A 25692-nucleotide genomic window follows, 5' to 3' on the forward strand; every position below is an offset into this window, starting at 1 on the left:
TGGCTACAGAGGAGCGGTTTGAACCCAGGTTTTCCTAGATCCTGCTCCAACCATATATCCACCAGGCTACAGTTTTGGTTAAAAAGCTACCGAGACATCACAGTGTGTTGACATAGTTAAAGTGCTGAGTGTAGGAATGTAGCAGTGCGAAAACACACCTGGTTCACCAGATAGGCCTCCGCCACTCAAGTGGAGGAGTGGGGAATGAAATCCAGTTCTCCAGATTAGAATCCACCCACTGGACACCACGCTGGCTCTTTTAAAAAGACTGTGTACCTACATAGCTATGTGGACACGAAATCTGTGCATCTCTGCAATTATCATGTGGAATGTATGTAACTTCAAAGATGCCTCCATGGGAAAAGAAAGGCAAAATGTCACATTCCCGTAACTGAATTGATTTGTGCATTTTATTCATGAGAACGGAGGGCAGCCGAAATGCCGGAGGAGAAACTTTTCCCTAGGAAACTTCAGCAAATGACAGACGTCACAGAGAATCACATGCGGCAGAAAATGGAGGGCACAACAGAAATGAAAATGAGAGCTTCTTAATCAGGCAGGAAAAAAATAAAACATTTCCTGAACTCTATACAATGAACAGGGAAAGTTTTCAAAACATTTTTTGGGGGGGAAAGCATTACTAGTTGTGACCACACTTGGAGTCCGGTGTTCAGTTCTGGTCGCCACATCTCAAAAAGGATATCGAAGAGATAGAAAAAGTGCAGAGAAGGGCAACGAGGATGATTGAAGGATTGGAGCACCTTCCTTATGAGGAGAGGCTGCAGCATTTGGGACTCTTTCGTTTGGAGAGGAGACGGCTGAGGGGGATATGATTAAAGTCTATAAAATTATGCAAGGGGTAGAAAATGTTGACAGACAGAAATGTTTCTCTCTTTCTCACAATACCAGAACCAGGGGGCATTCATTGAAAATGCTGGGGGGAAGAATTAGGACTAATAAAAGGAAACACTTCTTCACGCAACGTGTGATTGGTGTTTGGAATATGCTGCCGCAGGAGGTGGTGATGGCCACTCACCTGGATAGCTTTAAAAAGGGCTTGGACAGATTTATGGAGGAGAAGTCGATCTATGGCTACCAATCTTGATCCTCCTTGATCTCAGATTGCAAATGCCTTAGCAGACCAGGTGCTCGGGAGAAGCAGCAGCAGCAGAAGGCCATTGCTTTCACATCCTGCATGTGAGCTCCCAAAGGCACCTGGTGGGCCATTGCGAGTAGCAGAACGATGGACTAGATGGACTCTGGTCTGATCCAGCAGGCTAGTTCTTATGTTCTTATGTTCTTATGTAGTTTAGTGTTTTCAAACTAAAACATTCTGAGGAAAAATAAAACGTTTCCCAAACGTTTTAAGGAAAAAGCTGTGCGGAAATCCCACAGGAAACGTTTCATTGACCTTCCTCAAAATGTTTCATTTGTGCTGTGTGGAAAAGGCCTTTATTGCTCACCGCCCCAATTTGAATCAGTTCTTCAAACACCCTCCTAAAAACAGCCATTTTGGCATAGGCGTGTGCCCCACGCTTTCCACCGTCACATTTCCATCTTCCTTTTATATCCAAAGTCAAAGACTGAGTTGCCACCCTAGCCTGAGACTAGATGGCAAAATAAAGAGTACGAATCTCTCCCTACAAGCTTATGGGCTGTGAAGCCTTCACAAGGCGTAGGGCAGGGGTGTCCAACTCTGGCGCTTCAGATGTTCATGGACTACAAGCTTATGGGCTGTGAAGCCTTCACATGGCGTAGGGCAGGGGTGTCCAACTCTGGCGCTTCAGATGTTCATGGACTACAAGCTTATGGGCTGTGAAGCCTACAAGCTTATGGGCTGTGAAGCCTTCACATGGCGTAGGGCAGGGGTGTCCAACTCTGGCGCTTCAGATGTTCATGGACTACAAGCTTATGGGCTGTGAAGCCTACAAGCTTATGGGCTGTGAAGCCTTCACACAGCGTAGGGCAGGGGTGTCCAACTCTGGCGCTTCAGATGTTCATGGACTACAATTCCCATCAGCCCCTGCTGGCATGGCCAATTGGCCATGCCAGCAGGGGGCTGATGGGAATTGTAGTCCATGAACATCTGAAGCGCCAGAGTTGGACACCTCTTGTGTAGGGAGCAGGTTTCGCTTACCTAGACCCTGGTTCTGCCGTTCCCATTCGATGGCACCTGGAACTTGGTACGACACACCAGAGAGTTCCCCCTCAGGATTCTCCAAACTGTCCAGAGGATCCTCAGATGTCTCTCCAGGGAGAGTGAAGCTGGACTGGCCGGCATCCACGCTTTCCTCCATCGAATTGCCATCTTTCTCATCCTCGTCGTCTTCTTCCTCATCGTCTTCGTCGGGTTCCTCTTCTTCCTCCTCCTCCTCTTCCTCCTCCTCCTCTTCCTCTAGACAGGCAGAAAACAAGGCAAGTTTAAGAAGATGCAGAGGGTTTCATTCACCAATTACCAGAGGCATACTTAGGGAAAATGGAGTCCCAGGCAAAATCTGAGCCGTTCCCCCCCCCCCCCCCCCCCGGGCTCCATTTCCCCTAGATACAGGGGAGAGAGGGAGAGATCGAGCCGTCTGCCGATCTCACGGTGGAGCGCCAGGTTGGCAATGGTGCCCAGGCCTACCACCTGAAAGTCGGTGAGGCACATACGTCTACCACCCAAGGCCTTGTTGGGACCCAGGTCTACCGGCCGAGGCTGCCAACAGCGCCCAGGTCTACCGCCTGAAGCCAGCGAGCGTGGCCTGGGCACAGAGGGAGCCGCCAGGGGCCGGGCCGCAGGAGAGGCCGGACACAAGGACCTGGCTGGCACCCAGCGCCCCCTCCCTCCCCCCCACACACACACACGATTAGATGGCGTGCACTTGGAGACATGTGACACCACATGTCCCCATAGACCAGACCTGGGCATTATACGGCCCAGGGGCCACATCCGGCCCACCGGATGACCCTGACTGGCCCCCCTGCCGTGCTGGGGAGTGAGGCGCCTTTGAAAGCCCCGCAGAAGCCGGTTGCCTTGGCTGCCGGCTTCTGCGGGGCTTTCAAAAGAGCCTCGCCCCCCTGCCTTTTGGCCCGGCCCTCCACAATATTGTCTGTTTCTTATGCGGACCCCATGGAAAAAATAATTGCCCACCCCTGCCATAGGCGGTAAGTCCCTGCCAGTTACCATCACAGTTTGTGCCTTTGATTAGCCTCCTCTCCTTTCGAACAGCTGTCGGTCTGGACGATTCTCTATTGTACGTTCGTTGCCACTATGAATGCAAAGGCATTTGCGGCGGCAATAAACTATCAGCGCAGGAATGTCTGCTGCGCCCCCCCCCCCCCTCAATCCATGTGTAACCTCTATCTGTGGGTTCTGTAGGGCAGAACTTGGAATGAGTTTGCAACAACAAATTAAAAAACAAAACAAAATGGTTTACTTTCTTCACATATAACATATAACATCAACATTTAACATCACACTTCAAGGTCCTATTCAGGTTGTATTTTCAAGTCCTTATATTTACAGTCTACTGATACTGCCAAGTCCAATTCTTCTTTGCAAGTGGGTTGGCTCCTGAAGACTCCAAGGGCTTGATGAACAGGATTCGACACGATGAAGGTTTCCAGGAGAACTCTCACCCATTACAAACATAAAAAACCCTTAACAAGGTGTTAAGGGCTTATACAACCAAGGTCCGAGTCTGGTAGCCTGGTCTCCTCCAAACTACATGAGCTCTGCAGCCTTCTGCTGCTTTGAGTCTCCACCCCTTTCTGGGTCAACCCATTCTGAGCATGGGGGTTACACATGCGCACCATTTCCCCCCTCCTCCCAGCACACCCTCAAAGTTTTTTTAAGGTAGCTGTTACACTGCTGGAACATTATAACAGTATCTGAACCATAATAAAAGGCTAAGGAATGGAATGTTTCAACAAAGAACTTTCCACCAATGGGGGAACCCCCCCAAGACCTGGCCCGACTTGCTCCGCCCATTTGAGGGCAACGTTCCATCCCTTCCCCGGAGCTCCAGGGACCCTCAGAGGTTTCCCACCTCCCACCCCTGCCAGCCACACCAGGCTTGCAGATCAGCTGCTCAGCAGGTCCGGCGAAGTCCTCCTGCTTCCTCCCCCACCCCAACCCTTAGGCCGGGCCCGCAGACCAACTGGGGCAGTGTGAACCACCATCTTGAGTGTACACTTGGAGCTGCCCCTGTACACAAGGTTACAGGTGCCAGGTACCCCCTGGCAACCAACTGGGAGGGATTTTCTGGCAGCAAAGACAGGTCTAGGCTGGGGTAGCCAGCAACGTGACATCACTTCCGGTGTGCATCACATTCCTAGCATTTGGGCAAAAACTCTATGGTAGAAGTCATTTTTTGCTTTCAAAATGTCTTGCTTTCGGCCCTAAACATAAGAAAAAAACTTCCTGACGGTCAGGGCTGTTCGACAGTGGAATGCACTACTTGGAGTGTGGTGGAGTCTCCTTCTTTGGAGGTTTTTAAACAGGGGCTGGGTGGCCATCTGTCAGGAGTGCTTTGGTTGTGTGTTCCTGCATTGCAGGGGGTTGGACTTGATGGCCTTTGGGGCAGTGTTGGGATCCAAAAATTTTAGTAACAGGTTCCCATGGTGGTGGGATTCAAACTGTGGTGTAGCGCCAATGGGGCTGGGCGGGGCACAACGGGGGCGTGGGCGGGCATTCCAGGGTAGGGCATTCCTGGGCTGGGCTGTGTCAAGGACGCAGCTGCTGTGCCGGTCCTTGGGCGGGAAACGAATGCATGCAGGCGCAGGCTGCCATGCACGCCGGTGCACCTCCTGCTAGACTGCTTCAAGTTCTGCGCGCTACTGCTGAGAGGAGGGGTATAACTAAGGCAAAAATCACGTGGCCAAATCACCCATTAGTAACCCCCTCTCGGCACACACAAATAATTAGTAACCTACTCTCGGGAACCTGTGAGAACCTGCTGGATCCCACCTCTGCTTTGGGGTATCTTCCAACTCTAGGATTCCATGATTCTATGATACTTTGCCTATATACCTCTGTGTCCCTCATTGCCAGCACCATGATGATGTCACTTCCAGTGCACACTGGAAGTGACATCGCTGCACCTTTAGCCTAGGCCCCCCTTTGCTGCCATTAAGTCTCCCCTCCTCCACACTGGTTAGCTGATCTCAGTGGGGGAGTAGGGGATTTTCACCACCAGAGGGGATTGGTAACACTGTGTAATGTACCGAACAGCTTGGAAACACCCGGACCGAATTTCTAGCTGCCAAATATCGCAGCATAAAACAATAGGAAACACTGCCACCTATCAGTTACCAGGAGGTAGTGCAGACTTTGAGAAAGTTGGGACCTTCCTGCCATTAATTAATTAATTTTTATTCATTTAATTTAAGCAGCATATTTATTTAATGAAGCAGCGTGCTCCTGTAGGTTAGATAAATGGAATGGAAAACAGACGTTGATTCTCGGCATCTCCCAGAATATAATAAAGGCGGGGCCAAAATCAAGAATTGTGGAGCTGATTAACTGCGTTTTTGGGGAAACTCGGCCAAGAGGAACAGAAATGCCAGACTGAAAACATACATGATGTCTCCTGTATTCTGTGGAAAAGCGGTTTTGAGAAGATCCCATTCGATAAGCCCAAGCAAGAAACACAGAGTGGTACTTAGTTCTACAAATTCACTGAGAAACAAGGCAGCAAGTGGGAAGCTATATAGATGCTGCCCCCACAAGCTGAGTGGTGACCCAAATACTGTGTTCTTATTTCCTACCCATCACCAAAGTCCCTCGGTGGGGTACAATCCTAAAAGCAATCATAACACTGTCATAAAAATCTCCTTTAAAAACCATCCCCATTCCCTACCCTAACCCCCTCTCCTAAAATTTGTTTGTTTGTTTGTTTGTTTGTTTGTTTGTTTAAATTTGTAACTCACCCTCCGCCGAAGGGCTTAGGGAAGCATATGATCAGTGCCACCAAACATAATCACAATCCAACCTATTCGATACAACTCAGTAAACAATAAATTAAGCAACTCAGATAAAAACAGATAGTGACCAGTGGCGTATTTGCAGGGGGTACCCTCTGTCCCCGGGCGCCGCTGATCTGGTCACATGGGGTCACAAAATCAGCCCCCCCACATGACCAGGAAGATGGCTCCCCGCTGCCTTGTCATCTTCTGGTGCACTTGGCCCAAGATTATAAAAGCAAAGGCCCCAGCATGGAGCCTTCCAGTTGCTTCTGTCCTCCCCAGAAGGGAGGGCAGAAGGGACTGCCAGCTGCCAGCTCTGAGCTGGGTGCCGGGAGGGGGCGGGGTTTGGAAGGGAGCCCCACCCCAGGCGTAGTGGGGGGGGTGCCCAGAGAACGGATATCTCTGGGCGCCATTTTCCCCGGTACACCTCTGATAGTGACAAACCCACCCCCTTCTGCCACGCCTCTGAGAGTCCAAGGCCCCTTCCGCATTGTAGGAGTCGACCTTAGATCGACTTGAGTCCGACCCGAGTCCTCCGCACAGACGTAGCGTCGGACTCGTGTCTGACTCGACTCACCCCCCTCTCGCCGTTGAATTTCTGAGCTCGACTGGGGAGTTGAGTCGACTGGCGGACTCGGGTCGAGCCGAAGCCGACGGAGTGCGGAATCTCCGTCGACTCGACTCTGCCATCTAGCCAACCACAGCTAAGTATTTCGCCCATGCGCAGAAGGGGAGACTCGTGGCAGCGCGAAAAGCTTTGGGCATACGCAGAACGGGGGACTCAGCAACCAATTGGAATGCAGCGCAGGGAGGTGGTCCTGCCCTCTGAGCTCGGCTCCAGAGACACAAGTCAGCTACTGTGCGGAGGAATGGGAGGAACTCGAGTTGAGGTACGATTCCGCCGACATGAGTCGAACCTGAGTCATCTCATGTGTCCGGAAGGGGCCCAAGGCAGTAGATGGAATACACATAATCACCCCGGCTGGCCAGATGGAAATGCCTGGGCGAACAGAACTGTTTTGCAGGCCCTGTGAAAACCTTGTAATTTCCTTAGGAAGCCTGTTCCACCAAAGTGGAGGCCAGCCGGATGTCTTTAGGGCCAGGGACCTCTAACAGATTCTCCTCCGAGGAACAGAGGGACCTGGCAGGGCAATATGGGGAGACGCGGTCCCTCAGATACGCTTCCATCCTCCATAGCACCCCCCAACACATTTCAGAAATTGAGCTGGGGCTGAACCAATAGGGAGCCAGTACAGACGAAGACAGGTAACCAATAAAAGAGAGTATAAGGCGGGGAGGGGGGAGGCACTGCCCAGAGGGATTCCCAGATACAGAGGGTGGTCTTGGCTAGGTAACTAAGCTCTTACTGAGGGCGCCTGGCTGACCTCTGGGAAGAGTGTTCCAAAGCGCTGGGGCCACCACAGAGAAGCCCTCTGAGCGCCTCCCCCCGAATCTCAGAAGGCAATGGAGCCTCCAGGAAGTCCCCCCCCCCACCTGACTTCAGCATCCGGGCAAGTCTATATTAGGTCGGCAACCCTAATATCAGTATAATAAATTAATGTGGCTCCAAGCAAAATTCAAGCAATTAACGTGTTTCCCCAAAAATAAGACAGTGTCTTATATTAATTTTTGCTCCCAAAGATGCGCTATGTCTTATTTTTAGGGAATGTCTTATTTTTCTGTGTTCTGTTCGTCAGGCATACTTCCAAACAAAAACTTTGCTACGTCTTACTTTTGGGGGATGCCTTATATTTTGCACTTCAGCAAAACCTCTACTATGTCTTATTTTCAGGGGATGTCTTATATTCGGGGAAACAGGGTAGTGCCAATATGGTATACTGATTATAAGGCAGGACTCAGATCCAGAAGACCTGGGTTCTAATGTCAACCGGGCTGTGAAAGCTTGCTGGGTGACTCTCGACTCGGGCCGTTCTCGGGCCTAAACTACCTCACAGGGGTGTTGTGAAGAAACAAAATGAAGAAGAGAGCTGACTGTTAGCAAAAGGGACTTTAATTAGCGGCATCCTCCTGGCCGAACGCTCTCCCCTACAGGATTTATGGAAAGCCCTCATTATTTTCATTGAGACACCAGGTTAAGACTCGTTCTTTCAAGAAGGACCAGCCTTTCTGCTATTTAACTGGATATTCTCTGATCATTACCCAACAGTTGGGCTGTTCTGCTTCTTTTATGATCCACTTGTTGTCCTCGTTTCTAATTGCACGGCATCGCATGCCCCTTGGCAGTCTTAACAGGATACTAAAAATAATTTTCAGTCCCCAGATATTGGCTGTAAAGAGAGCTCAGATTACCAACTGTGAAATTACTCGCAGAGTTATTATTTTCTATCTCGCCTCCTGGTTTTCAAAGGAAACCTTCGAGGCAACAAACAATATATGATATAACCCACCATGCAATTTTTTAACCATGATAAAAAAAAATGTAATAGGGCGGACGGAAATGCAGGGCAACGAAAACAAGTCGAATCGTACGGTTCCGCACAAGCTCGAACCAACTGGTAATTGGGTCGGTATGGCGTCGTGACTGTGTAGGATTAGGAACTGAAGGATCCGGGTTCAAATCTCCACTCTGACAGAGCTAATTCACATTACAAAGTCCAAATTACAAAGGGACATTGGGTCAGGTGAGCTCCGGCATTCCATCCTGAAAATTCCCAGATATGTGTGGGCCCAATGCTTACCAGGTCTCCGGCACACTAGGAGAAGGTAGATTTAAAAGGAAAATCTGGGCTCCCTAGTTTAAACACCATTGAAAATGATGCTTTTTGGGGGTGGATTCCAGCATTACTTGTTTAAACTAGGGAGCCCAGATTCTCCTTTTAAATCCACCTTAAAGGGAGAATCTGGGGTTCCCAGTTTAAATAACATTGAAAGTTTCCACCAATTGGGGGGACTGGATACAACACCATAAAATGTTTTCATAGCAGTAATAAAACATTTTGAAAGCATTTTGAAAATGTTTTTTAAAAAATTATTTCTGCTGTGTGGCATGGCCTATTGCTGTGTTCAGATTTGTGAGTTGGGGCATGTTCTATAATGTGATGGTGACTTTGAAACTACCTGGTGTAAAAAATCATTGCTTGGTCTTGGTGGGGGAGGGCGGCTGCCCATTGGGGGGTGCCAAACTCCAGTTTGCCTAGATACGCCACTGGGCGTAGCTACAAGGGGATGGGGGGTGCAGGTTGCACCGGGCACACGCCTGGGGGGGGCATCAAACTCAGGTTTTGCCCAGGGCTCCAGTTTGCCTAGTTACGCCATTGCTTGTGAGGTAGTTTGGGCTGATAGAGTTCTGAGAGAACTGTGACTACCCCACGGTCACCTAGCAGGCTTCATGTGCAGCAGTGGGGAAATAAATCCAGTTCCCCAGACAAGCGTCTGCTACTCATGTGGAGGAGTGGGGAATCAAACCCAGTTCTTCAGATTAGAGTCCACCCTTCTCAACCACTCCACCACGCTAGCTCTCGACAAGCCACACTGGAGAAGCCCCAGTGAAGAACATGGTTACCTTCTGATTCTAGCCCATCAAGGCCATAGGCTGCCACTGTAGTGACCTGACGGGTAGCTGGGATGGTGGTTCTCCTTGCGGAAGCTGCCACGGAAGACAGAGCTGGCGTGGGTACGGTGGCCCCAGGGATATCTCCGGTCCGCAGCCCTGCCAGAGTTGAAGGACCGTTTTCAATAGAAGCCTCTTCTTCGCTTCTGAGGATGGCGATGGGCTCTGCAGGGGGACACCCAGAAGAGAGGGGGGTTAGGTTGGCACTCGCATGGTCCTTCAGCACAAACGACCTCTGTGTTGGAAGTGAAGGACTTTACACTGTCACGCTATTTCCTGCCTCAACCTACAGAGGGTTTTTTTACTAGAGAGCTAGTGGCTAGATAGGGACCTAGGGATTTGACACCTTTACTCTATCATGCTGTTTCTATCCCTTTGATGTTGGACTGATACTATCAGGGACTTCCTTCCTTCCGGCTTCTTCCTCGACCCCTTCTCCATTCCTGTTCCTGCCATGCCTAGAGAGAGGATTGGATGCTCCTCGCATCCATCTCCCTCCAGCTAGATTAGGATAGCATAGTGACTCTATCTAAGAAGAAGAAGAAGAGTTTGGATTTATATCCCCCCTTTCTCTTCTGTAGGAGACTCAAAGGAGCTTACAATCTCCTTGCCCTTCCCCCCTCACAACAAACACCCTGTGAGGTAGGTGGGGCTGAGAGAGCTCCGAGAAGCTGTGACTAGCCCAAGGTCACCCACCTGGCATGTGTGGGAGTGTACAGGCTAATCTGAATTCCCCAGATAAGCCTCCACAGCTCAGGCAGCAGAGCGGGGAATCAAACCTGGTTCCTCCAGATCAGATACACAAGCTGTTAACCTCCTACGCCACTGCTGCTCCCTACCTACCTTTCTATCCAGAATGCTCCCTACCTACCTTTCTATCCAGAATGGAGTTCACTAATAAATACTCTTTTTATTAGACTAGAAACTACAACTGACTCTAACTTTCTTTTGTGTAAGCTTGCCGCACATTGGGATCCATCACACGCACACATGCACACGCACACGAGGTAAGGCTTCTGCTGTGTTCTAGCCACCCGTGCTGCTCTGCTAACTACGATAAGGGATAATCTCCAACTACGAGGAGCACTTATCCCAATACTCTGCAACCCAAATCCACAGTAGCTGGATAAGAAAGATAAGAAAGAGGTGGGGGGGCCTCAGTGGCGGCGGGCGGTCCGGGCGGGTTCCTGAGCCGGTTTGCAGGGAGGCAGGGGACAGGGCTTGGTGGCACAGGGATGGGGCGTACGCCATCTGGACTCGAACCTGGGACCTTCTACATTCAAAGCGGCGGCTCTTCCACTACGCCACAACTCCTCTCCTTGAATCGAGCCCACAGGATAAGAGGGCAGATCTTTGGAGCTGGCTGAAAGGCAGTTCCCAAGATAATTCCCTGAATTGGACACAGCGTCACATGGACATTCCCTATCCTTCCTCGCAAGGGGAAATCCCCAGGCAGAAGCAGCCTGGGTTGATCTTTTGAAGGATGATTCAAAAATCCTTGTTTGTTTGTATGTTTGTTTGTTTGTTTGTTTGTTTGTTTGTTTGTTCGTTCGTATACCGCCCCATCCCCTGAGGGCTCTGGGCGGTGAACAGCAGATAATATTACATAAACAGTAAAAGCAATAAATAGTTAACATAAATAACATCATCAAAACATAAAATCACAGCGTTCAACATAAACCACTTGGCGTCCAATATTAAAACTGTCAGTAAAACCCTCCCAAAGAGGGGGCGGTAAATCTGGATGTCACAGCTCCCAGAATGTTAAAAGGGAGAGACAAAGAGGGCGCACACTATCAGCGGCCGGCCTCCCCAAAAGCCCGGTGGAACAACTCGGTCTTTGCCAACACATGAAACAGAAAAGCCACAAACCTCCGGAGTCGGGAGTCGGGATGACAGGCAGAGCAGAAGCCAACGGGGACTCCTCAGTGGCAAAGTTTTCTGTCTTTCCCGGCGCCACGGAGGAGCAGAAAACTTTCGAGATTTGGGCCGCCGATTCCCCCCCTCTCCCTTCTTCTGCAGCCTCCCGGCTAGGAAAATCTCCAGGCACAGTGACGGAAAGCCCGACATCGGTTTGACGGAAGGCCGTTTCTGCCTCTTGCGTAACACCTAGGGGGAAACAGACCAAAATATCCATCACGGCATGCTCTTAGGGAAGAGGCTGGAAAGGCAGAAAGAAAAAGCTTTCATGTTTCATTGAATTCTTCATCTGGGAGAATGAGAAGGCGAGCAACTTTCCATGCTCAACAGCCAGTGTGGTGCAGTGGTTAAGAGCAGGTGTATTCTAATCTGGAGAACCGAGTTTGATTCCCCACTCCTCCACCTGAGTGGCAGAGGCTTCTCTGATGAACAAGATGTGTTTCCCTGCTCCTCCACATGAAGCCTGCTGGGTTACCTTGGGCCAGTCACTGTTCTCTCAGAACTCTCTCAGCCCCACCTACCTCGCAAGCAGAGGTGGGATCCAGCAGGTTCTCACCAGTTCCCGAGAGTGGGTTACTAATTATTTGTGTGTGCCGAGAGGGGGTTACTAATTGGGTCCGCTTTTCCGTTAGAAATTCCATTAGGTCCAAAAATCATGAAGTCCTGTTGTTTCCTATGTGGCTGGTTAGCGAAGGTAGAAAACGGGATAATTCTCCCTGTTGGGCTGTTTTAAAAACATGTTTTAGAAATATGGTGAAGTTCCTTGTTTAAGGAAAGCATCCTTCTTTTGATTTCTAGAAACAAAATTAAGTATTTGAAAGTATTAAGTATTTGACAGGCAGTCAGTTAGAGGAGAAGTAGTTGTTTCTGTTGGCAGTAGACGATAGGACTTGCTAGAATGAGTTTAAATTATGGACAGAAAGATACCAGCTGGAAATTAGGAACTTTTTTTTATAGTAAGAGTTTTGTACAGTAACAGAGAAATTATTAATGCCCCGCCCCCGGAATGCCCGGCCACGCCCCTGTCGTGCCCCGCCCAGCCCCATTGGCGCTATGCCACTGTTTGAATCCCACCACCATGGGAACCTGTTACTAAAATTTTTGGATCCCACCACTGCTCCCAAGGTGTCTGTTGTGGGGAGAGGAAGGGAAAGGAGGTTGTAAGCCACCTTGAGTCTCCTAACAGGAGACAAAGGTGGGATATAAATCAAAACAACTCCTCCTCCTCCTCCTCCTCCTTCTTCCACACATACAGAATAATGAACTTCCAATTCACTTTCAATGCACTTTGCAGCTGGATTTTACTGTGCGGAACAGCAAAACCCACTTGCAAACAATTGTGAAAGTGGATTGAAAGTGCATTATTCTGCATGTGTGGAAGAGGCCTCTGAGTGAACAGAGAGGAAAATCAGGGTGGAAAATTGCGACATGCCTAATGGTGCCCAGGCCACGCCCCCCTCATAGGACCTCACTCCCCATGCCCCCCGTGGCGCCCTGCCCCAACGCCCATTTACCTTAGTTCAGCCCCGCCAGGCTGCTCCAGGCTGCAGGGCCTAGCTGGTGGCAGGATCTTTGCAGCCAGCTGAACTAAGATAAGAGGGCATGGGGGGACGGAGGGCAGGGGAGGGATGTGGGTGATTTTCTGCCCCCCATGTGACCCCAATGGCGCATGCCCGAGGCACAGCACACACACCCCAGTCCCGTGGTAGCTACGCCTCTGCTGGAGGTCTTTCAGACCACTTATCAGGCAGCCATTTTAACTGGAGATGCCAGGAATCAAACCTGGGGCCTTCCGCATGCCAACCAGCCCCGCTGCCACACAGCCACACTCTTCCTCTCAGGGGAAAGAGGTCTAATCTGGATGGAAATCTAGCAGATCACAATTTCTCCTCCCCAGGTTGTGATTGACCCCACCAGCTTTCCATGCCCAAGAAAAGAGACCTTTCCTCCTGCCGTTCCATCCTGCAATTGATGGAGGCTGGGAGTTGATTTTTTTCCCCCCAGCTCAAATGTGCTTGGAGACCTTCTGTCTCGAGCGCTGATTACTATTTTAGACGGGCAGGTGGCAGCTGTCACTGCAGCAGAAACGAGCTCGAAGCGCCGAGTCGAACGAAACGCAGCCCGCCTCCGATAACAGACACCCTCAGCAAAACGATGCATTTTGGACCGAGCGTTCAAAAAAAATCCTCAGTTTGGCTCTTGCTCAGCAAATAGGTTTTGAAAACTGAACAAAATGAACCCGCAGTCGGTCGAAACACTGCAGTAAATATTAACCATTCGTGTTCAGGCTGGTTAAGGAAAGGAGGTAATGTCGAAGGCTTTCACGGCTGGATTCAACTGGTTCTGGTGGGTTTTCCGGGCTGCGTGGCTGTGGTCTGGTGGATCTTGTTCCTGGCATCTTGTTCCTGGCATCTTCAAAGGTGTGACACAGTGTGCAACAGACTTCCCTCTGAAGATGCCAGCCACAGATGCAGGCGAAACGTTAGGAACAAGATCCACCAGGCCACGGCCACACAGCCCGGGAAACCCACCAGAACCAAGGAAAGGAGGGTTTGCCATTTTTCTTAGTGGGAGACATGTAGTTATTAACTATTTTGCTAAACATGCAAAAAGGTCTAAGCTGGCAGTGGATATTGTCATTGGAGGCTCAGGCCGTTTCCGCACGGTCCAAATATCCCGGTTCGTGCATGTTTTCTGCACGGTTCCTGGTGCTAAAGTGGGCCTGCCCTGGTGTTGCCCCATGATATTTCCCTTAGCCTGGGATTTTGAAAAAATTGCCCAATTAGCAATACTTTTCAAATATCTTGGGGTGACCACGCTGCTGTGCAAACACCACGAGAGCAGGACCGATTTTTTTTCCTGCCTCGCCGCTCTCGACCAATCCATAGGTTTGCGCATGCGGGGATGCACTTGTGTTGTAAATACAAAAGACCCGGACTCGTGCGGAACAAACTGGAGTATTACCTCCTGGTCCTAACTTGGCTCCTGGGAAGAAACAGTTGGCCGTGCGGAGGGAGAAACCAGGATAAAATAGACCCAGGTTAAAAAAAACCGGTGGAACACAGGTATAATTTTGCCGTGTGGAAACAACCTCAGAGTGTTTTTTTTCCGCCGCTGCCTTGATGACCACAGCTGCCACACAGAAGGTGGAAGACGTGCCTTACAGCTTTGAAACCCCAGCTGTCTCAGGAAAACGGCACAGCAAACAGAGCATGCCCAATAACGGTAAGACCGAGGTATTCCACCGAGCTTCCAACCAAAGCGGATATGGTTCTTTGCGAATTTATGCTGGCCCCAAAATTTGCACCCCTCTTTTCGCCCAAATAAGATTTATAAGATCAGGCAAAATTGGGATTCTGTGTGGGCAAATGATTCTGATTGTTTGACATTGCCGTGGAGGAATTCCATGAAGCGTTTTAACGATTAGCTGTTTACATTGTTGTTTTATGACCATCTTTAAACTATGTAGGTTAGTTGCCTTGAGCCCGCCTAGGCCGGGGAGGGAGGGGGAATAAATCAAATAAAAATAAATTAAAAATAAAATTACTGATTATGCAAGTTCAGATCTTGAGGGGAGGGGCCCTGGCTCAGTGCCAAAACATCTGCTGTGCATGCAAAAGGTCCCAGATTCAATGCCTGGACTCTCCAGTTGAAACAGATCTGTTAATAAGTGATGTGACTGACCTCCACCTGAGACCCCGGAGAGCGGCTGCCAGTCTAAGACAGCGTGGTGTTGTGGTTAAGAGCAGCTGGAGTCTAATCTGGAGAACTGGGTTTCATTCCAAACTCCTCCACCTGAGTAGCAGAGGCTTATCTGGTGAACCAGATGTGTTTCCGCACTCCTACATTCCTGCTGGGTGACCTTGGGCTAGTCACAGTTCTCTCGGGACTCTCTCAGCCCCACCTACCTCACAAGGTGTCTGTTGCGGGAGGGGGAGGGAAAGGAGACTGTCAGCCCCTTTGAGTCTCCTTACAGGAGAGAAGGGAGGGGATATATATCCAACCCTTCTTCTTTGGATTAATACTGACTCTCACAGGAATAAGCAGAGATCAAACAAAAAAATGGTTACGACTCTTTCTGAGCTCTCTAGCAATTTATTTGGTTGAATCCATTATTGATTTTTGGGCGGGGAGCATTGCGGTCAATGCTCTATCGCAAGAAGGGGAAGTGCATTTTTCAAGAAATTAAATGGACTCATCCAACTTGGCCTGTGACCTCAGTTTCTCCCTCCTGAATCTTTTCCCTGCGGTTTCCTTGTAGTTATTTTATCCTGTCATTTTAAGCAGATTTTGCACACATTTAATTAAGTCATACCTGAGTGCCTACCATGGCAATTTTTGAAGAGGAGGTGTTAAAGAGAAGAGGAGGCTACTAGAACAGGCCATGCCAGTAGCTTGAATGATGAGAATGGTAATGAAGAATTTAAATCTCCGCAGTAACTGCGCTCGTATATCAAGACATATATTAATATATGCAGGACTACACATGAAACAAATATAATAATTTTGTAACTTGTGGCCTGTATTTGAGCATAAATGTGCAGGGGATCCCCAAGGCCTTAAAAATATTTCTAGGGTTCCAATTTTAAACCTTTCTAGGGTTTACAACTTTAATGAGTGCCGAAAGGTTGCATTGTTTACGGCCTAGCAAGACCAAGTGTTTGCCATACGAGATAAAGGATCTCTAAGTAAACTTAAGGGAATTTATTACAGTGATAGAGTTGGGATTCAAATAATTTAACAACTGGTTCCGGTTGAGCGGGGGGGGCATGGTTAGCCCCCCCACTCAACTGTAACTGCCCGCCCTCGTGGCTCCACCTCCACCACCGATGGAGATCGAGGAGAGAAGCAGGGCCACGCCTTGCCGCTGGCTGCTTCCAGCGCCTCCTCAATCTCCAATGGCCCCTTCAGCTGCTGCACCCCCTGGCTCAAGTGGGCCACAGGGTGGGCAGGGGCCAGGGGCCAGGGGCTGGGGGCACAAAGGTGGGATTAGCCTAAGGTGACCAGATGGTCATCTTTGCAAACCGGGGCAGGCAGGCGGCCGAGCGTGCGCATGCGCGCGCAGCCGCAGGAGCGCGCTGCCTTCTGGGGTGCTCCCGTTTCCCACCCTGTGACAGTGCGGCAACCTCCCGTTTCCCGCCCAGAAGGCAGTGCGGCAACCTTCCAAAACCAGGGACACTTGAAAAAACCCGTGGGATGCAGGACAAGTTGTTTCAAGGTGGGACTGTCCCACCAAAAGCGGGACGTCTGGTCAGCCTAGATTAGCCACCGGTTCTACTGAACTGGTGCGAACTGGCTGAATCCCACCACTGAATACATACACTTTCTTCACGCATGAAAAGAATATAATAATTTTGTAACGTATGGCCAATATTCGAGCCTGAATGTGCAGGAGCTCCCCGAGGCCTTAAAAATATTGCAAGGGTTCCTTCAGGGTCAAAAGAGAAAGATTGCACTGGGCTGATCCTGCATTGAGCAGGGGGTTGGACCAGATGGCCCCTATAGCCCCTTACAACTCCATGATTCTATGTTAACTGATGGATCCAGGGTCTCTCAGTATAAGGCAGATTTATGTCTTCGAGAGCTTGGCCACCATGCTGGTAGCCCTGGCAACAGGTCACTTCTCTACAGACCAAGCCCTCAGAACAACACGCATGGATATTTTCAGTCACAAAAACGTTGAAGGCTCTTTGGTCGAAAGTGTCATGCCGTCAAGTCACGGCTGACTTATGGCGACCCTGCAGGGTTTTCAAGGTGGTTTGCCATTGCCTGCCTCTAGTTGGGCCGAGAAATTGCGAACACCGGCCCAAAATCACTCAGCAAGGTTCATGTAGAGTGATGAACCGAACCCGGTTCTCCAGATCAGAGTACACTGCCCTTACCCACAAAACCACACTGGCTCTCCAAGGGCTTTCTAAGAAAGGAGGAAGCCCGTGATTTTGTTCTCTGCCGATCCTAGGGAGGAGTCGTCTTTGCAGTAGCATTCCCTCCATTTTCCAGACCTAGAGTACCCCCTCACTCGAAATAGCCTCCTCAAATCTGCTTCTGGAGCAGCAGCGGTGTAGGAGGTTAAGAGCTCGTGTATCTAATCTGGAGGAACCGGGTTTGATTCTCCGCTCTGCTGCCTGAGCTGTGGAGGCTTATCTGGGGAATTCAGATCAGCCTGTGCACTCCCACACACGCCAGCTGGGTGACCTTGGGCTAGTCACAGCTTCTCGGAGCTCTCTCAGCCCCACCCACCTCACAGGGTGTTTGTTGTGAAGGGGGAAGGGCAAGGAGATTGTCAGCCCCTTTGAGTCTCCTGCAGGAGAGAAAGGGGGGATATAAATCCAAACTCTTCTTCTTCTGCTGCTGCTGCTGCTGCTGCCCAAATTCCGAGTGAGCAAATTCCGAGTGAGAACATGCAAGGCAGAGAAAAGCCAGCTTAATCTAACTGAAATTCTTGATTTTGGTGGAGGGGAATCAAAGCAGAACCCATTTTCCTTTGACTTTTTTTGCCCGCAAAAGTTTTCCCCGGTACCTTCCCTCCTCCCGCAGTGAGCAGCGATAAAAGATGCCAACAGCTGCACTGTCCACTGCAGGCAATTTGCTCCAATGCACCAATCCGTCTTCTCTCACAAGTCACTGCCTGCGATGCTCCAATATCCTCAGGCCACCCGGTCCCCATCGGTCACTCCCAGGAAACAGCGTTCAAGACACATTTGCAGGATTTATATCTAAAGCCCAGAGGAGTTTTGCATGACTAAGCCTGCCTCTTGCCACGGTTATTTTTACATTTTACGTCTTGGGGGATGCTTTTGCCAAAAGCAATTCGCTTCTACCTAAAGCTGCTCCTGCAGCGCCGGAGAAAACAGCCAGGCCAAATCGCAAAGCCAGACTGCAGAGGTTGGAGCTGACTGCAAACATCCTACGGTGTTCCAAAAGGCACTTTTTGAAGGTCAAAAGACTCGCTACTTCATTTCAGTCAGCAGTGGCGTAGTGTCGATGGGAAAGGGTGGGGTGCAACGCCCCGGGTGCACGCTAGGGCAGGGGCATGGCAGGGGCGTGGCAGGAGTGCAGGATGCACGCATGACCCAGGCACAGTTCCCCCTTGCTCCACCCCTGTCAATCAGGCAGTTTGGGGGGGCCATGCGAAAACGTCCTATGATTGACACTTGGAAGACCTGGAGGGCATTAAAACTGCTCAGGCTCCCGGTCAGCAGCAGCAAGGGAAGAGGAGAGGAGAGGAGAGGAGAGGAGAGGAGAGGAGAGGAGAGGAGAGGAGAGGAGAGGAGAAGAGAAGAGAAGAGAAGAGGAAGAGAGGAGAGGAGAGGAGAGGAGAGGAGAGGAGAAGAGAAGAGAAGAGAAGAGAGGAGGAAGAAGAGGAAGAGGAAGAGGAAGAGGAAGAGAAAGAGGAAGAGGAAGAGGAGAAGAGAAGAGAAGAGAAGAGGAAGAGAGGAGAGGAGAGGAGAGGAGAGGAGAGGAGAAGAGAAGAGAAGAGGAAGAGGAAGAGGAAGAGGAAGAGGAGAGGAGAGGAGAGGAGAGGAGAGGAGAGGAGAAGAGAAGAGAAGAGAAGAGAAGAGAAGAGAAGAGAAGAGAAGAGAAGAGAGGAAGAGGGAGAGGGAGAGGTTGAGGGAGCGGGAGAAGAGAAGATGGAGATCATAATTGCTTTCACATCCTGCACGTGAGCTCCCAAAGGCACCTGGTGGGCCACTGCGAGTAGCAGAGTGCTGGACTAGATGGACTCTGGTCTGATCCAGCTGGCTTGTTCTCATGTTCTTATGTTCTTAAACCGGTGCCAAGATCCTATCTTGTGCTTAATCTGTTATGCCTGCAATGCTGCCGAGCCCAGCTCAGATCAACAATGGCCTTTTGGGGGTCTCTGTCCTTTCCCCATCTTTGCTGTTCATTGGCGATCTCTTGGAAATACAACTTTTATCCCGACAACGAAGATCAGTTCCTCTGGAGAAACCCCTTGGTTTGGAGCAGTGGTGGGATCCAAAAATTTTAATAACAGGTTCAGATGGTGGCGGGATTCAAACGGGGCACCGCCGCACACACGCACCCCCAGTCCCTACTGGGCAGGGAGGTTGCTTTAGTAACCCCTTCTCGGCACTCAGAAAAAATTAGTAACCACTTCTACAGACAGAAGTGGTGAGAACTGGTTGGATCCCACCTCTGGTTTGGAGGGTGGACTCTAAGGCCCCGTGCCTTGTTGGGGTCCCTCGTGTTGAAATTGGCCATGTTTAGAGTGTAAAAATGAGAAGAATCTGCAGGAGGCAGCAAGAGGGCAGCTAGATAGGACAGTAAGATTAGGGACACCCCCCCCCCCACCTTTTACCCATCACTCCTTGTCACCAGACCAATATTCTCAGGGGCAATTCCCTGCATTTTCTCAGACATTCTCTAGAATAATAAAATCATAGAGTCCGAAGAGATCCCAAAGGTCATCCAGTCCAACCCCCTGCAAGGCAGGAACGCACAATCAAAGCACTCCTGTCGGATGGCCATCCAACCTCTCTTTAAAAATCTCCAGAGACTGCACCACACTCCGAGGTAGTGCATTCCACTGTCGAACAGCCCTTACTCTCAGGAAGTTTTTCCTGATGTTTAGGTGGAATCTCTTTTACTTCACCTAGAACCCATGACTCCTGGTCCTAGTCTATGGAGCAGCAGAAAACAAGCTTGCTCCCTCACCAGCATGGCATCCCTTCAAATATCAAAACATGGCTATCATGTCACCTCTTAACCTTCTCTTCACCAAACGAAACATCTGCAGCTCCCTAAGTCTCTTCTCGTAGGGCATGTATTCCAGACCTTTGGCCATTTTGGTTGCCCTCCTCTGGCCCCGTTCCAGCTTGTCAATAACGTTCTTGAATTGCGGTGCCCACAACTGTACACAGTAATCTAGGTGAGGTCTAACCAATGCAGAATAGAGAGCTAGCTCTTACAGCTAGTTTGGTAGTCGGGACAGTGTCTCTTTCTTTCCACTTTCCTGTCTATTATGTAGCTCCTTAATAAATATTTATCTAGTCCTTAATTGGATTGGACGTCTCCGGATGACTCTCATGCTGTTGACGCCTCCCCCTCCCCAAACACTGCCCCCCCCCCCGCTCTACCCACAAATCACCAGGAATTTCCCGACCCATAACTGGCCACCCTAGCTACCAGAAATCTTTTCATGGGTGATACTGAGGGTTGAACTTGGGTCTTTCTTCATGTAAAGCATTGTCGTTTCTCATACTTATTTCAAATATTTCTTGTTCCCACTCCCCCATTGACTAAGATAGCTTAATAGAAATGTCAACCCAGCAATGCTGGAAATTATTAGGAAACACTAATGGATGATTATATCAAGTAAGATGGTCACAATTGGACAATATAATAAAACGGCAAGGATTGTCATGCCCTTATATAAAGCCGTGGTGCGACCGCACTTGGAGTCCTGTGTTCAGTTCTGGTCGCCGCATCTCAAAAAGGATATCGAAGAGATAGAAAAAGTGCAGAGAAGGGCAACGAGGATGATTGAAGGACTACAGCACCTTCCTTCTGAGGAGAGGCTGCAGCGTTTGGGACTGTTTAGTTTGGAGAGGAGACGTCTGAGGGGGGATATGATTGAAGTCTATACAATTCTGCATGGGGTAGAAAATGTTGACAGAGAGAAAGTTTTCTCTCTTTCTCACAATACTAGAACCAGGGGGCATCCATTGAAAATGCTGGGGGGAAGAATTAGGACTAATAAAAGGAAACACTTCTTCACGCAACGTGTGATTGGTGTTTGGAATATGCTGCCACAGGAGGTGGTGATGGCCACTAACCTGGATAGCTTTAAAAAGGGCTTGGACAGATTTATGGAGGAGAAGTCAATCTATGGCTACCAATCTTGATCCTCCTTGATCTGAGATTGCAAATGCCTTAGCAGACCAGGTGCTCAGGAGCAGCAGCAGCAGCAGAAGGCCATTGCTTTCACATCCTGCCTGTGAGCTCCCAAAGGCACCTGGTGGGCCAATGCGAGTAGCAGAGTGCTGGACTAGATGGACTCTGGTCTGATCCAGCTGGCTTGTTCTTATGTTCTTAATATGGGCTCCATCTGTACAATAGTAATTAAATATCGGTGTTTCTTATTAACATTTCTTGGGCGATTAGAATCTACCTTAAAAACAGTCCAAATTGGTAACAGATTTAAGGTTTTTATACAGTTGATATAGTCACTCACTAGCCTTTATTGGCATAAAATATAGCTGATATATAATTCCCTAAGCAGCAACCAATGGCTGTCTTCTGATGATGTACCCCTCCCCCCCCGAATCGGTGCACAGAACTCAGTCCTGCGCACCCATTGGTGGGACATCTGCCCCGCCCTGCCTTCCCCGACCCAGCAGCAAGTCCACTCACCCCACCCGAGACAATCCTTCCACCCCCTGCCCTCCCACTACCCCCACTAGCCACAATGGCAGTAGTGTAGAGCAGCAGCAGAACACGTGGCCACTGGCGTCTGTGGGAGAATGCCGCCAGCACGGGCAACCTCCCCTCCTTCCCCGACCACCAGAAAGGTTTGTTTGTGGTCATCTGCAGCACCGGACAGCAAATGAGGGGGTTGGCAGTCAAGCAAATGGGCCCCCGGGGTGCAGGGGAAGGCTGTTGTGAGGGAAGAGGAGGAGGAGGAGGAGGAGGAGGAGGAGGAGAAGTAGAAGAAGAAGAGGGGGAGGAGGAGGAGTTTGGATTTATATCCCCCCTTTCTCTCCTGCAGGAGACTCAAAAGGGCTGACAATCTCCTTGCCCTTCCCCCCTCACAACAAACACCCTGTGAGGTGGGTGGGGCTGAGAGAGCTCCAGAAAGCTGTGACTAGCCCAAGGTCACCCAGCTGGCGTGTGTGGGAGTGTACAGGCTAATCTGAATTCCCCAGAGAAGCCTCCACAGCTCAGGCGGCAGAGCGGGGAATCAAACCCGGTTCCTCCAGATTAGATACACGAGCTCTTAATCTCCTACGCCACTGCTGCTTTCTCGCCCCACTTTTCCTAGAGCCCATTTCATTTCCCCATGAAATGGGCTTTGCCACTAGTGTGTGTGTGTTCTCTGATTATCCAGCAGAAAAGGAGGGCAGGAATGGAAGGAGGGAAAGAGGAGGAGGAGGAGGAGGAGTTTGGATTCATACCCCACTTTTCTCAACCGTCAGGAGTTGAGCAACCATCAAAAGAAGATATTTGGGTTTATATCTTGCTTTTCTCTCCTCTAAGGAGTCTCAGAGGAGCTTGTAAACTCCTTTCCTTTCCTCTCCCCACAGCAGACACCTTGTGGGACAAGTGGGGCTGAGAGAGTTCTGAGAGAACTGCGACTGGCCCACGGTCACCCGGCAGGTTTCAAGCACGGGAGCGGGGAAACAAATTCAGTTCTCCAGATAAGAGTCCACCTCTGTTAACTACTACATCAGGAGGGGAGGGGAAGAGAGGAAGTAGGTCAGATTCCCTGACTGACATTTGGGGCAAGGCACACAATGTAAGAGGGCTTATGTACCAAACTTGTTGGGAACACGGGCCAAATTCCCTTGCAAATCAGGCCACTGTCACGAGCATCTTTTTAAAACTAATCATGTAGAGATTTGGGAGGAAGGAATTACCTCTCAGCACATTTCTCAGGGTTTGGAAGACGTCCGATTTGGTCGTGTCGATGGTCACGGCAACCTCGTGGCCGTTTGCAGCTTCCTCAGCCTCCTCAGGAGGGACTCGCCCCTTTGGAGACGGACCTGTGGCATGGACAGAAATCCGGCCGGCCGGAAGCACGGGGGATTCACCCCACTGACTGATTGACCCGGTCTCAAGAGTTTGCTTCCCATTCACGACCGTGGCAGACAACCTAGGCGGCACTACCCTTTTCACCTCATCCTCGTCTTCCTCTCTTCCCTCATCAGGGTAAAACTCTCTTGTTGTTTGGGGTCGGCTCGCCACTGTAGCCACCGTGGTCCTCGCCCGGCCGGCAGCTCCCAATTTTGTATCATCCCAATCGTCACTTAACAACGGCACGGCCGGGACGGCAGTAGCAGCCTCGAATGTGACTTCTGAGCGACTCCACGCGTCAGAGGTGTCCTCTTCCTCAGTGGCTTTTGCAGTGGCATCCGTTGCTAGCGAGGGGCCGCCTTCATTGGAGACCCCCTTGGAATCAAGCAATCGTCCCACAGAAGGCAGGACACTTGGGGGCTGATCACGTGGACGCCAGAACGGCGACTCTTCTGTGGCCAACGGGGGTACTCCAGCATGGTCTACGTTTCCTCCTTCTCCCGAGACGCTTGGGGCAAAAACGGCCCCTCCGAGATTCCCCGTTGGATCGTGCCCGGCTCCTTTACTGTCCTCACCCATGGTTTCACCAGCGGTGCTACTAAACACGTGGTCATTTCCTTGAGGGTTTGTGGACACCACATCTAGCAAGGATTTGCGCAAGCCGTTTGCTTTCCGCTCTGTCTCGGGTTCACTGGAAGCGAGCTGGCTTCCCGTTGCGGCCGCCCACGAGACCGCGGTGGTATAAACAGGCACGCCCTGGTGTTCCAAGAGACCCTCAAGGCCTAGGGTGGTTTGTGGTGTTCCTTTAACCGCACCATTTAATGAGGTCCCAGATGGCTCCGTCGAGGCTCCATGTGATATTTCAGAGACAGCAGCACCGACGGCTCCCTCCGGCAACCCCGAGCGACCTTCCAGGCGCGACGTGCTTGCATTGTCTATGTCTTCTAGGTGGTTCTCTGCCAGAGAAGGAGGCGGCTGCTGCTGCTGCTGCGGTTGTCTGGCGTGCCTCCGCTCCGTGTTTTGGAAGGCGAGGCACTGCAGAGTACAGGAGCCGAGCAGGAGGAGGCAGATGGCGACGCAGGCGGGGAACGTTGTCGATTCGTTCATGCTGAAGGGGAAGCGTGCATAGGAATGAGCCAGGCGGATGATCGAAGTGAACGATCCCTAGAAACAGGAAGAAGAAGAGACCCCCAGATGTCAGTTTCCTGGGGAATGAGTGCTTTGGAGTTCGACAAAATATCAGAGATGATCCCACCAACACACAACATCACAGATTCATAGGAACATAAGAACATCAGAACAAGCCAGCTGGATCAGACCAGAGTCCATCTAGTCCAGCTCTCTGCTACTCGCAGTGGCCCACCAGGTGCCTTTGGGAGCTCACATGCAGGATGTGAAAGCAAGGGCCTTCTGCGGCTGTTGCTCCCGAGCACTTGGTCTGCTAAGGCATTTGCAATCTCAGATCAAGGAGGATCAAGATTGGGAGCCACAGATTGACTTCTCCTCCATCAATCTGTCCAAGCCCTTCATGTGAAGATGTCTTGGACAGTGGTCTTCAACACGGAGCCAACGGGCACCGCAGAGTCCACTGATAAACAAATAGGAATTACCAGATCCATATAGAGCTATATAGCATTATGACAATCTGGAACGGGTCCAGAAGAGGGCAACCAAAATGGTCAAAGGTCTGGAATCCCTGTCCTAGAAGGAGAGACATAGGGAGCTGGGGATGTTTAGCTTGGTGAGGAGAAGGTTAAGAGGTGACATGATAGCCACGTTTAGATATTTGAAGGGATATTGTGTTGGTGAGGGAGCAAGCTTGTTTTCTGCTGCTCCAGAGACTAGAACCAGGAGTCATGGGGTCAAGCTGCAGGAAAAGAGATTCCACCTAAACATCAGGAAAACTTTCTGACAGTCAGGGCTGTTTGACAGTGGAATTCACTGCCTCGGAGTCTCCTTCTTGGGAGGTTTTTAAAGAGAGGCTGGATTTACATATGTCAGCAGTGCTTTGATTGTGAGTTCCTGCATTGCAGGGGGTTGGACTTGATGGCCCCTTGGGGTCTCTTCCAACTCCACGATTCTATGACTCCACAATTCTATTGCTGTAACCTAATAGCTCCCAGCATTTTTTTAAAAAAAACACATCTGTAGTCATTTTTGTTGCAGGGTTATAAGGGAAAATGTCATTAGGACATTATAAAAAGATTCATTTCGGCATTTTGTGTTCCCACAGCACAAGTGTCACCAGCCAAAACTGTGGTTTTTTTCCCACCTGCTGCCGGGAGCTCTTGTCAGTTTCACAGTGGGGCCCGCCATTTTTTGGTGCTGCAGCAGATTCCCTATGAAGATTTCCCACAGAGGTTTCCTCTGTTTGCAGCTCATCTGTTTGCTATTTTGCAGCAAAAAGTCGATGAATAAGCTAGCTGTGGTGGGTTTTCCGGGCTGTGGTGGCCGTGGTCTGGTGGATCTTGTTCCTAACGTTTCGCCTACATCTGTGGCTG

General features: G+C 50.2%; 1 protein-coding gene across 2 annotated transcripts in view; it reads right to left on the reverse strand.

Annotated features, from left to right (window-relative positions):
• The window catches only part of ARMH4 (armadillo like helical domain containing 4), a 45255-nt gene that overhangs the window by 16281 nt on the left and 3282 nt on the right, over positions 1–25692 (reverse strand). Inside the window, exons 2-5 of one of the 2 annotated variants that reach the window (XM_048485981.1) lie at positions 23035–24355; positions 11390–11626; positions 9470–9682; positions 2138–2395 (exon numbers count right to left, since the gene is read on the reverse strand). In XM_048485981.1, coding sequence (XP_048341938.1) covers positions 2138–2395; positions 9470–9682; positions 11390–11626; positions 23035–24298 — 1972 coding nt within the window. In that variant the 5' untranslated portion in view covers positions 24299–24355. The remainder of the gene's footprint in view (positions 1–2137; positions 2396–9469; positions 9683–11389; positions 11627–23034; positions 24356–25692) is intronic. The other variant, XM_048485982.1, reaches the window with a different exon arrangement.

This window comes from Sphaerodactylus townsendi, linkage group LG02 (assembly GCF_021028975.2).
Source record: "Sphaerodactylus townsendi isolate TG3544 linkage group LG02, MPM_Stown_v2.3, whole genome shotgun sequence".
In the NCBI taxonomy this organism is placed as follows: domain Eukaryota; kingdom Metazoa; phylum Chordata; class Lepidosauria; order Squamata; family Sphaerodactylidae; genus Sphaerodactylus; species Sphaerodactylus townsendi.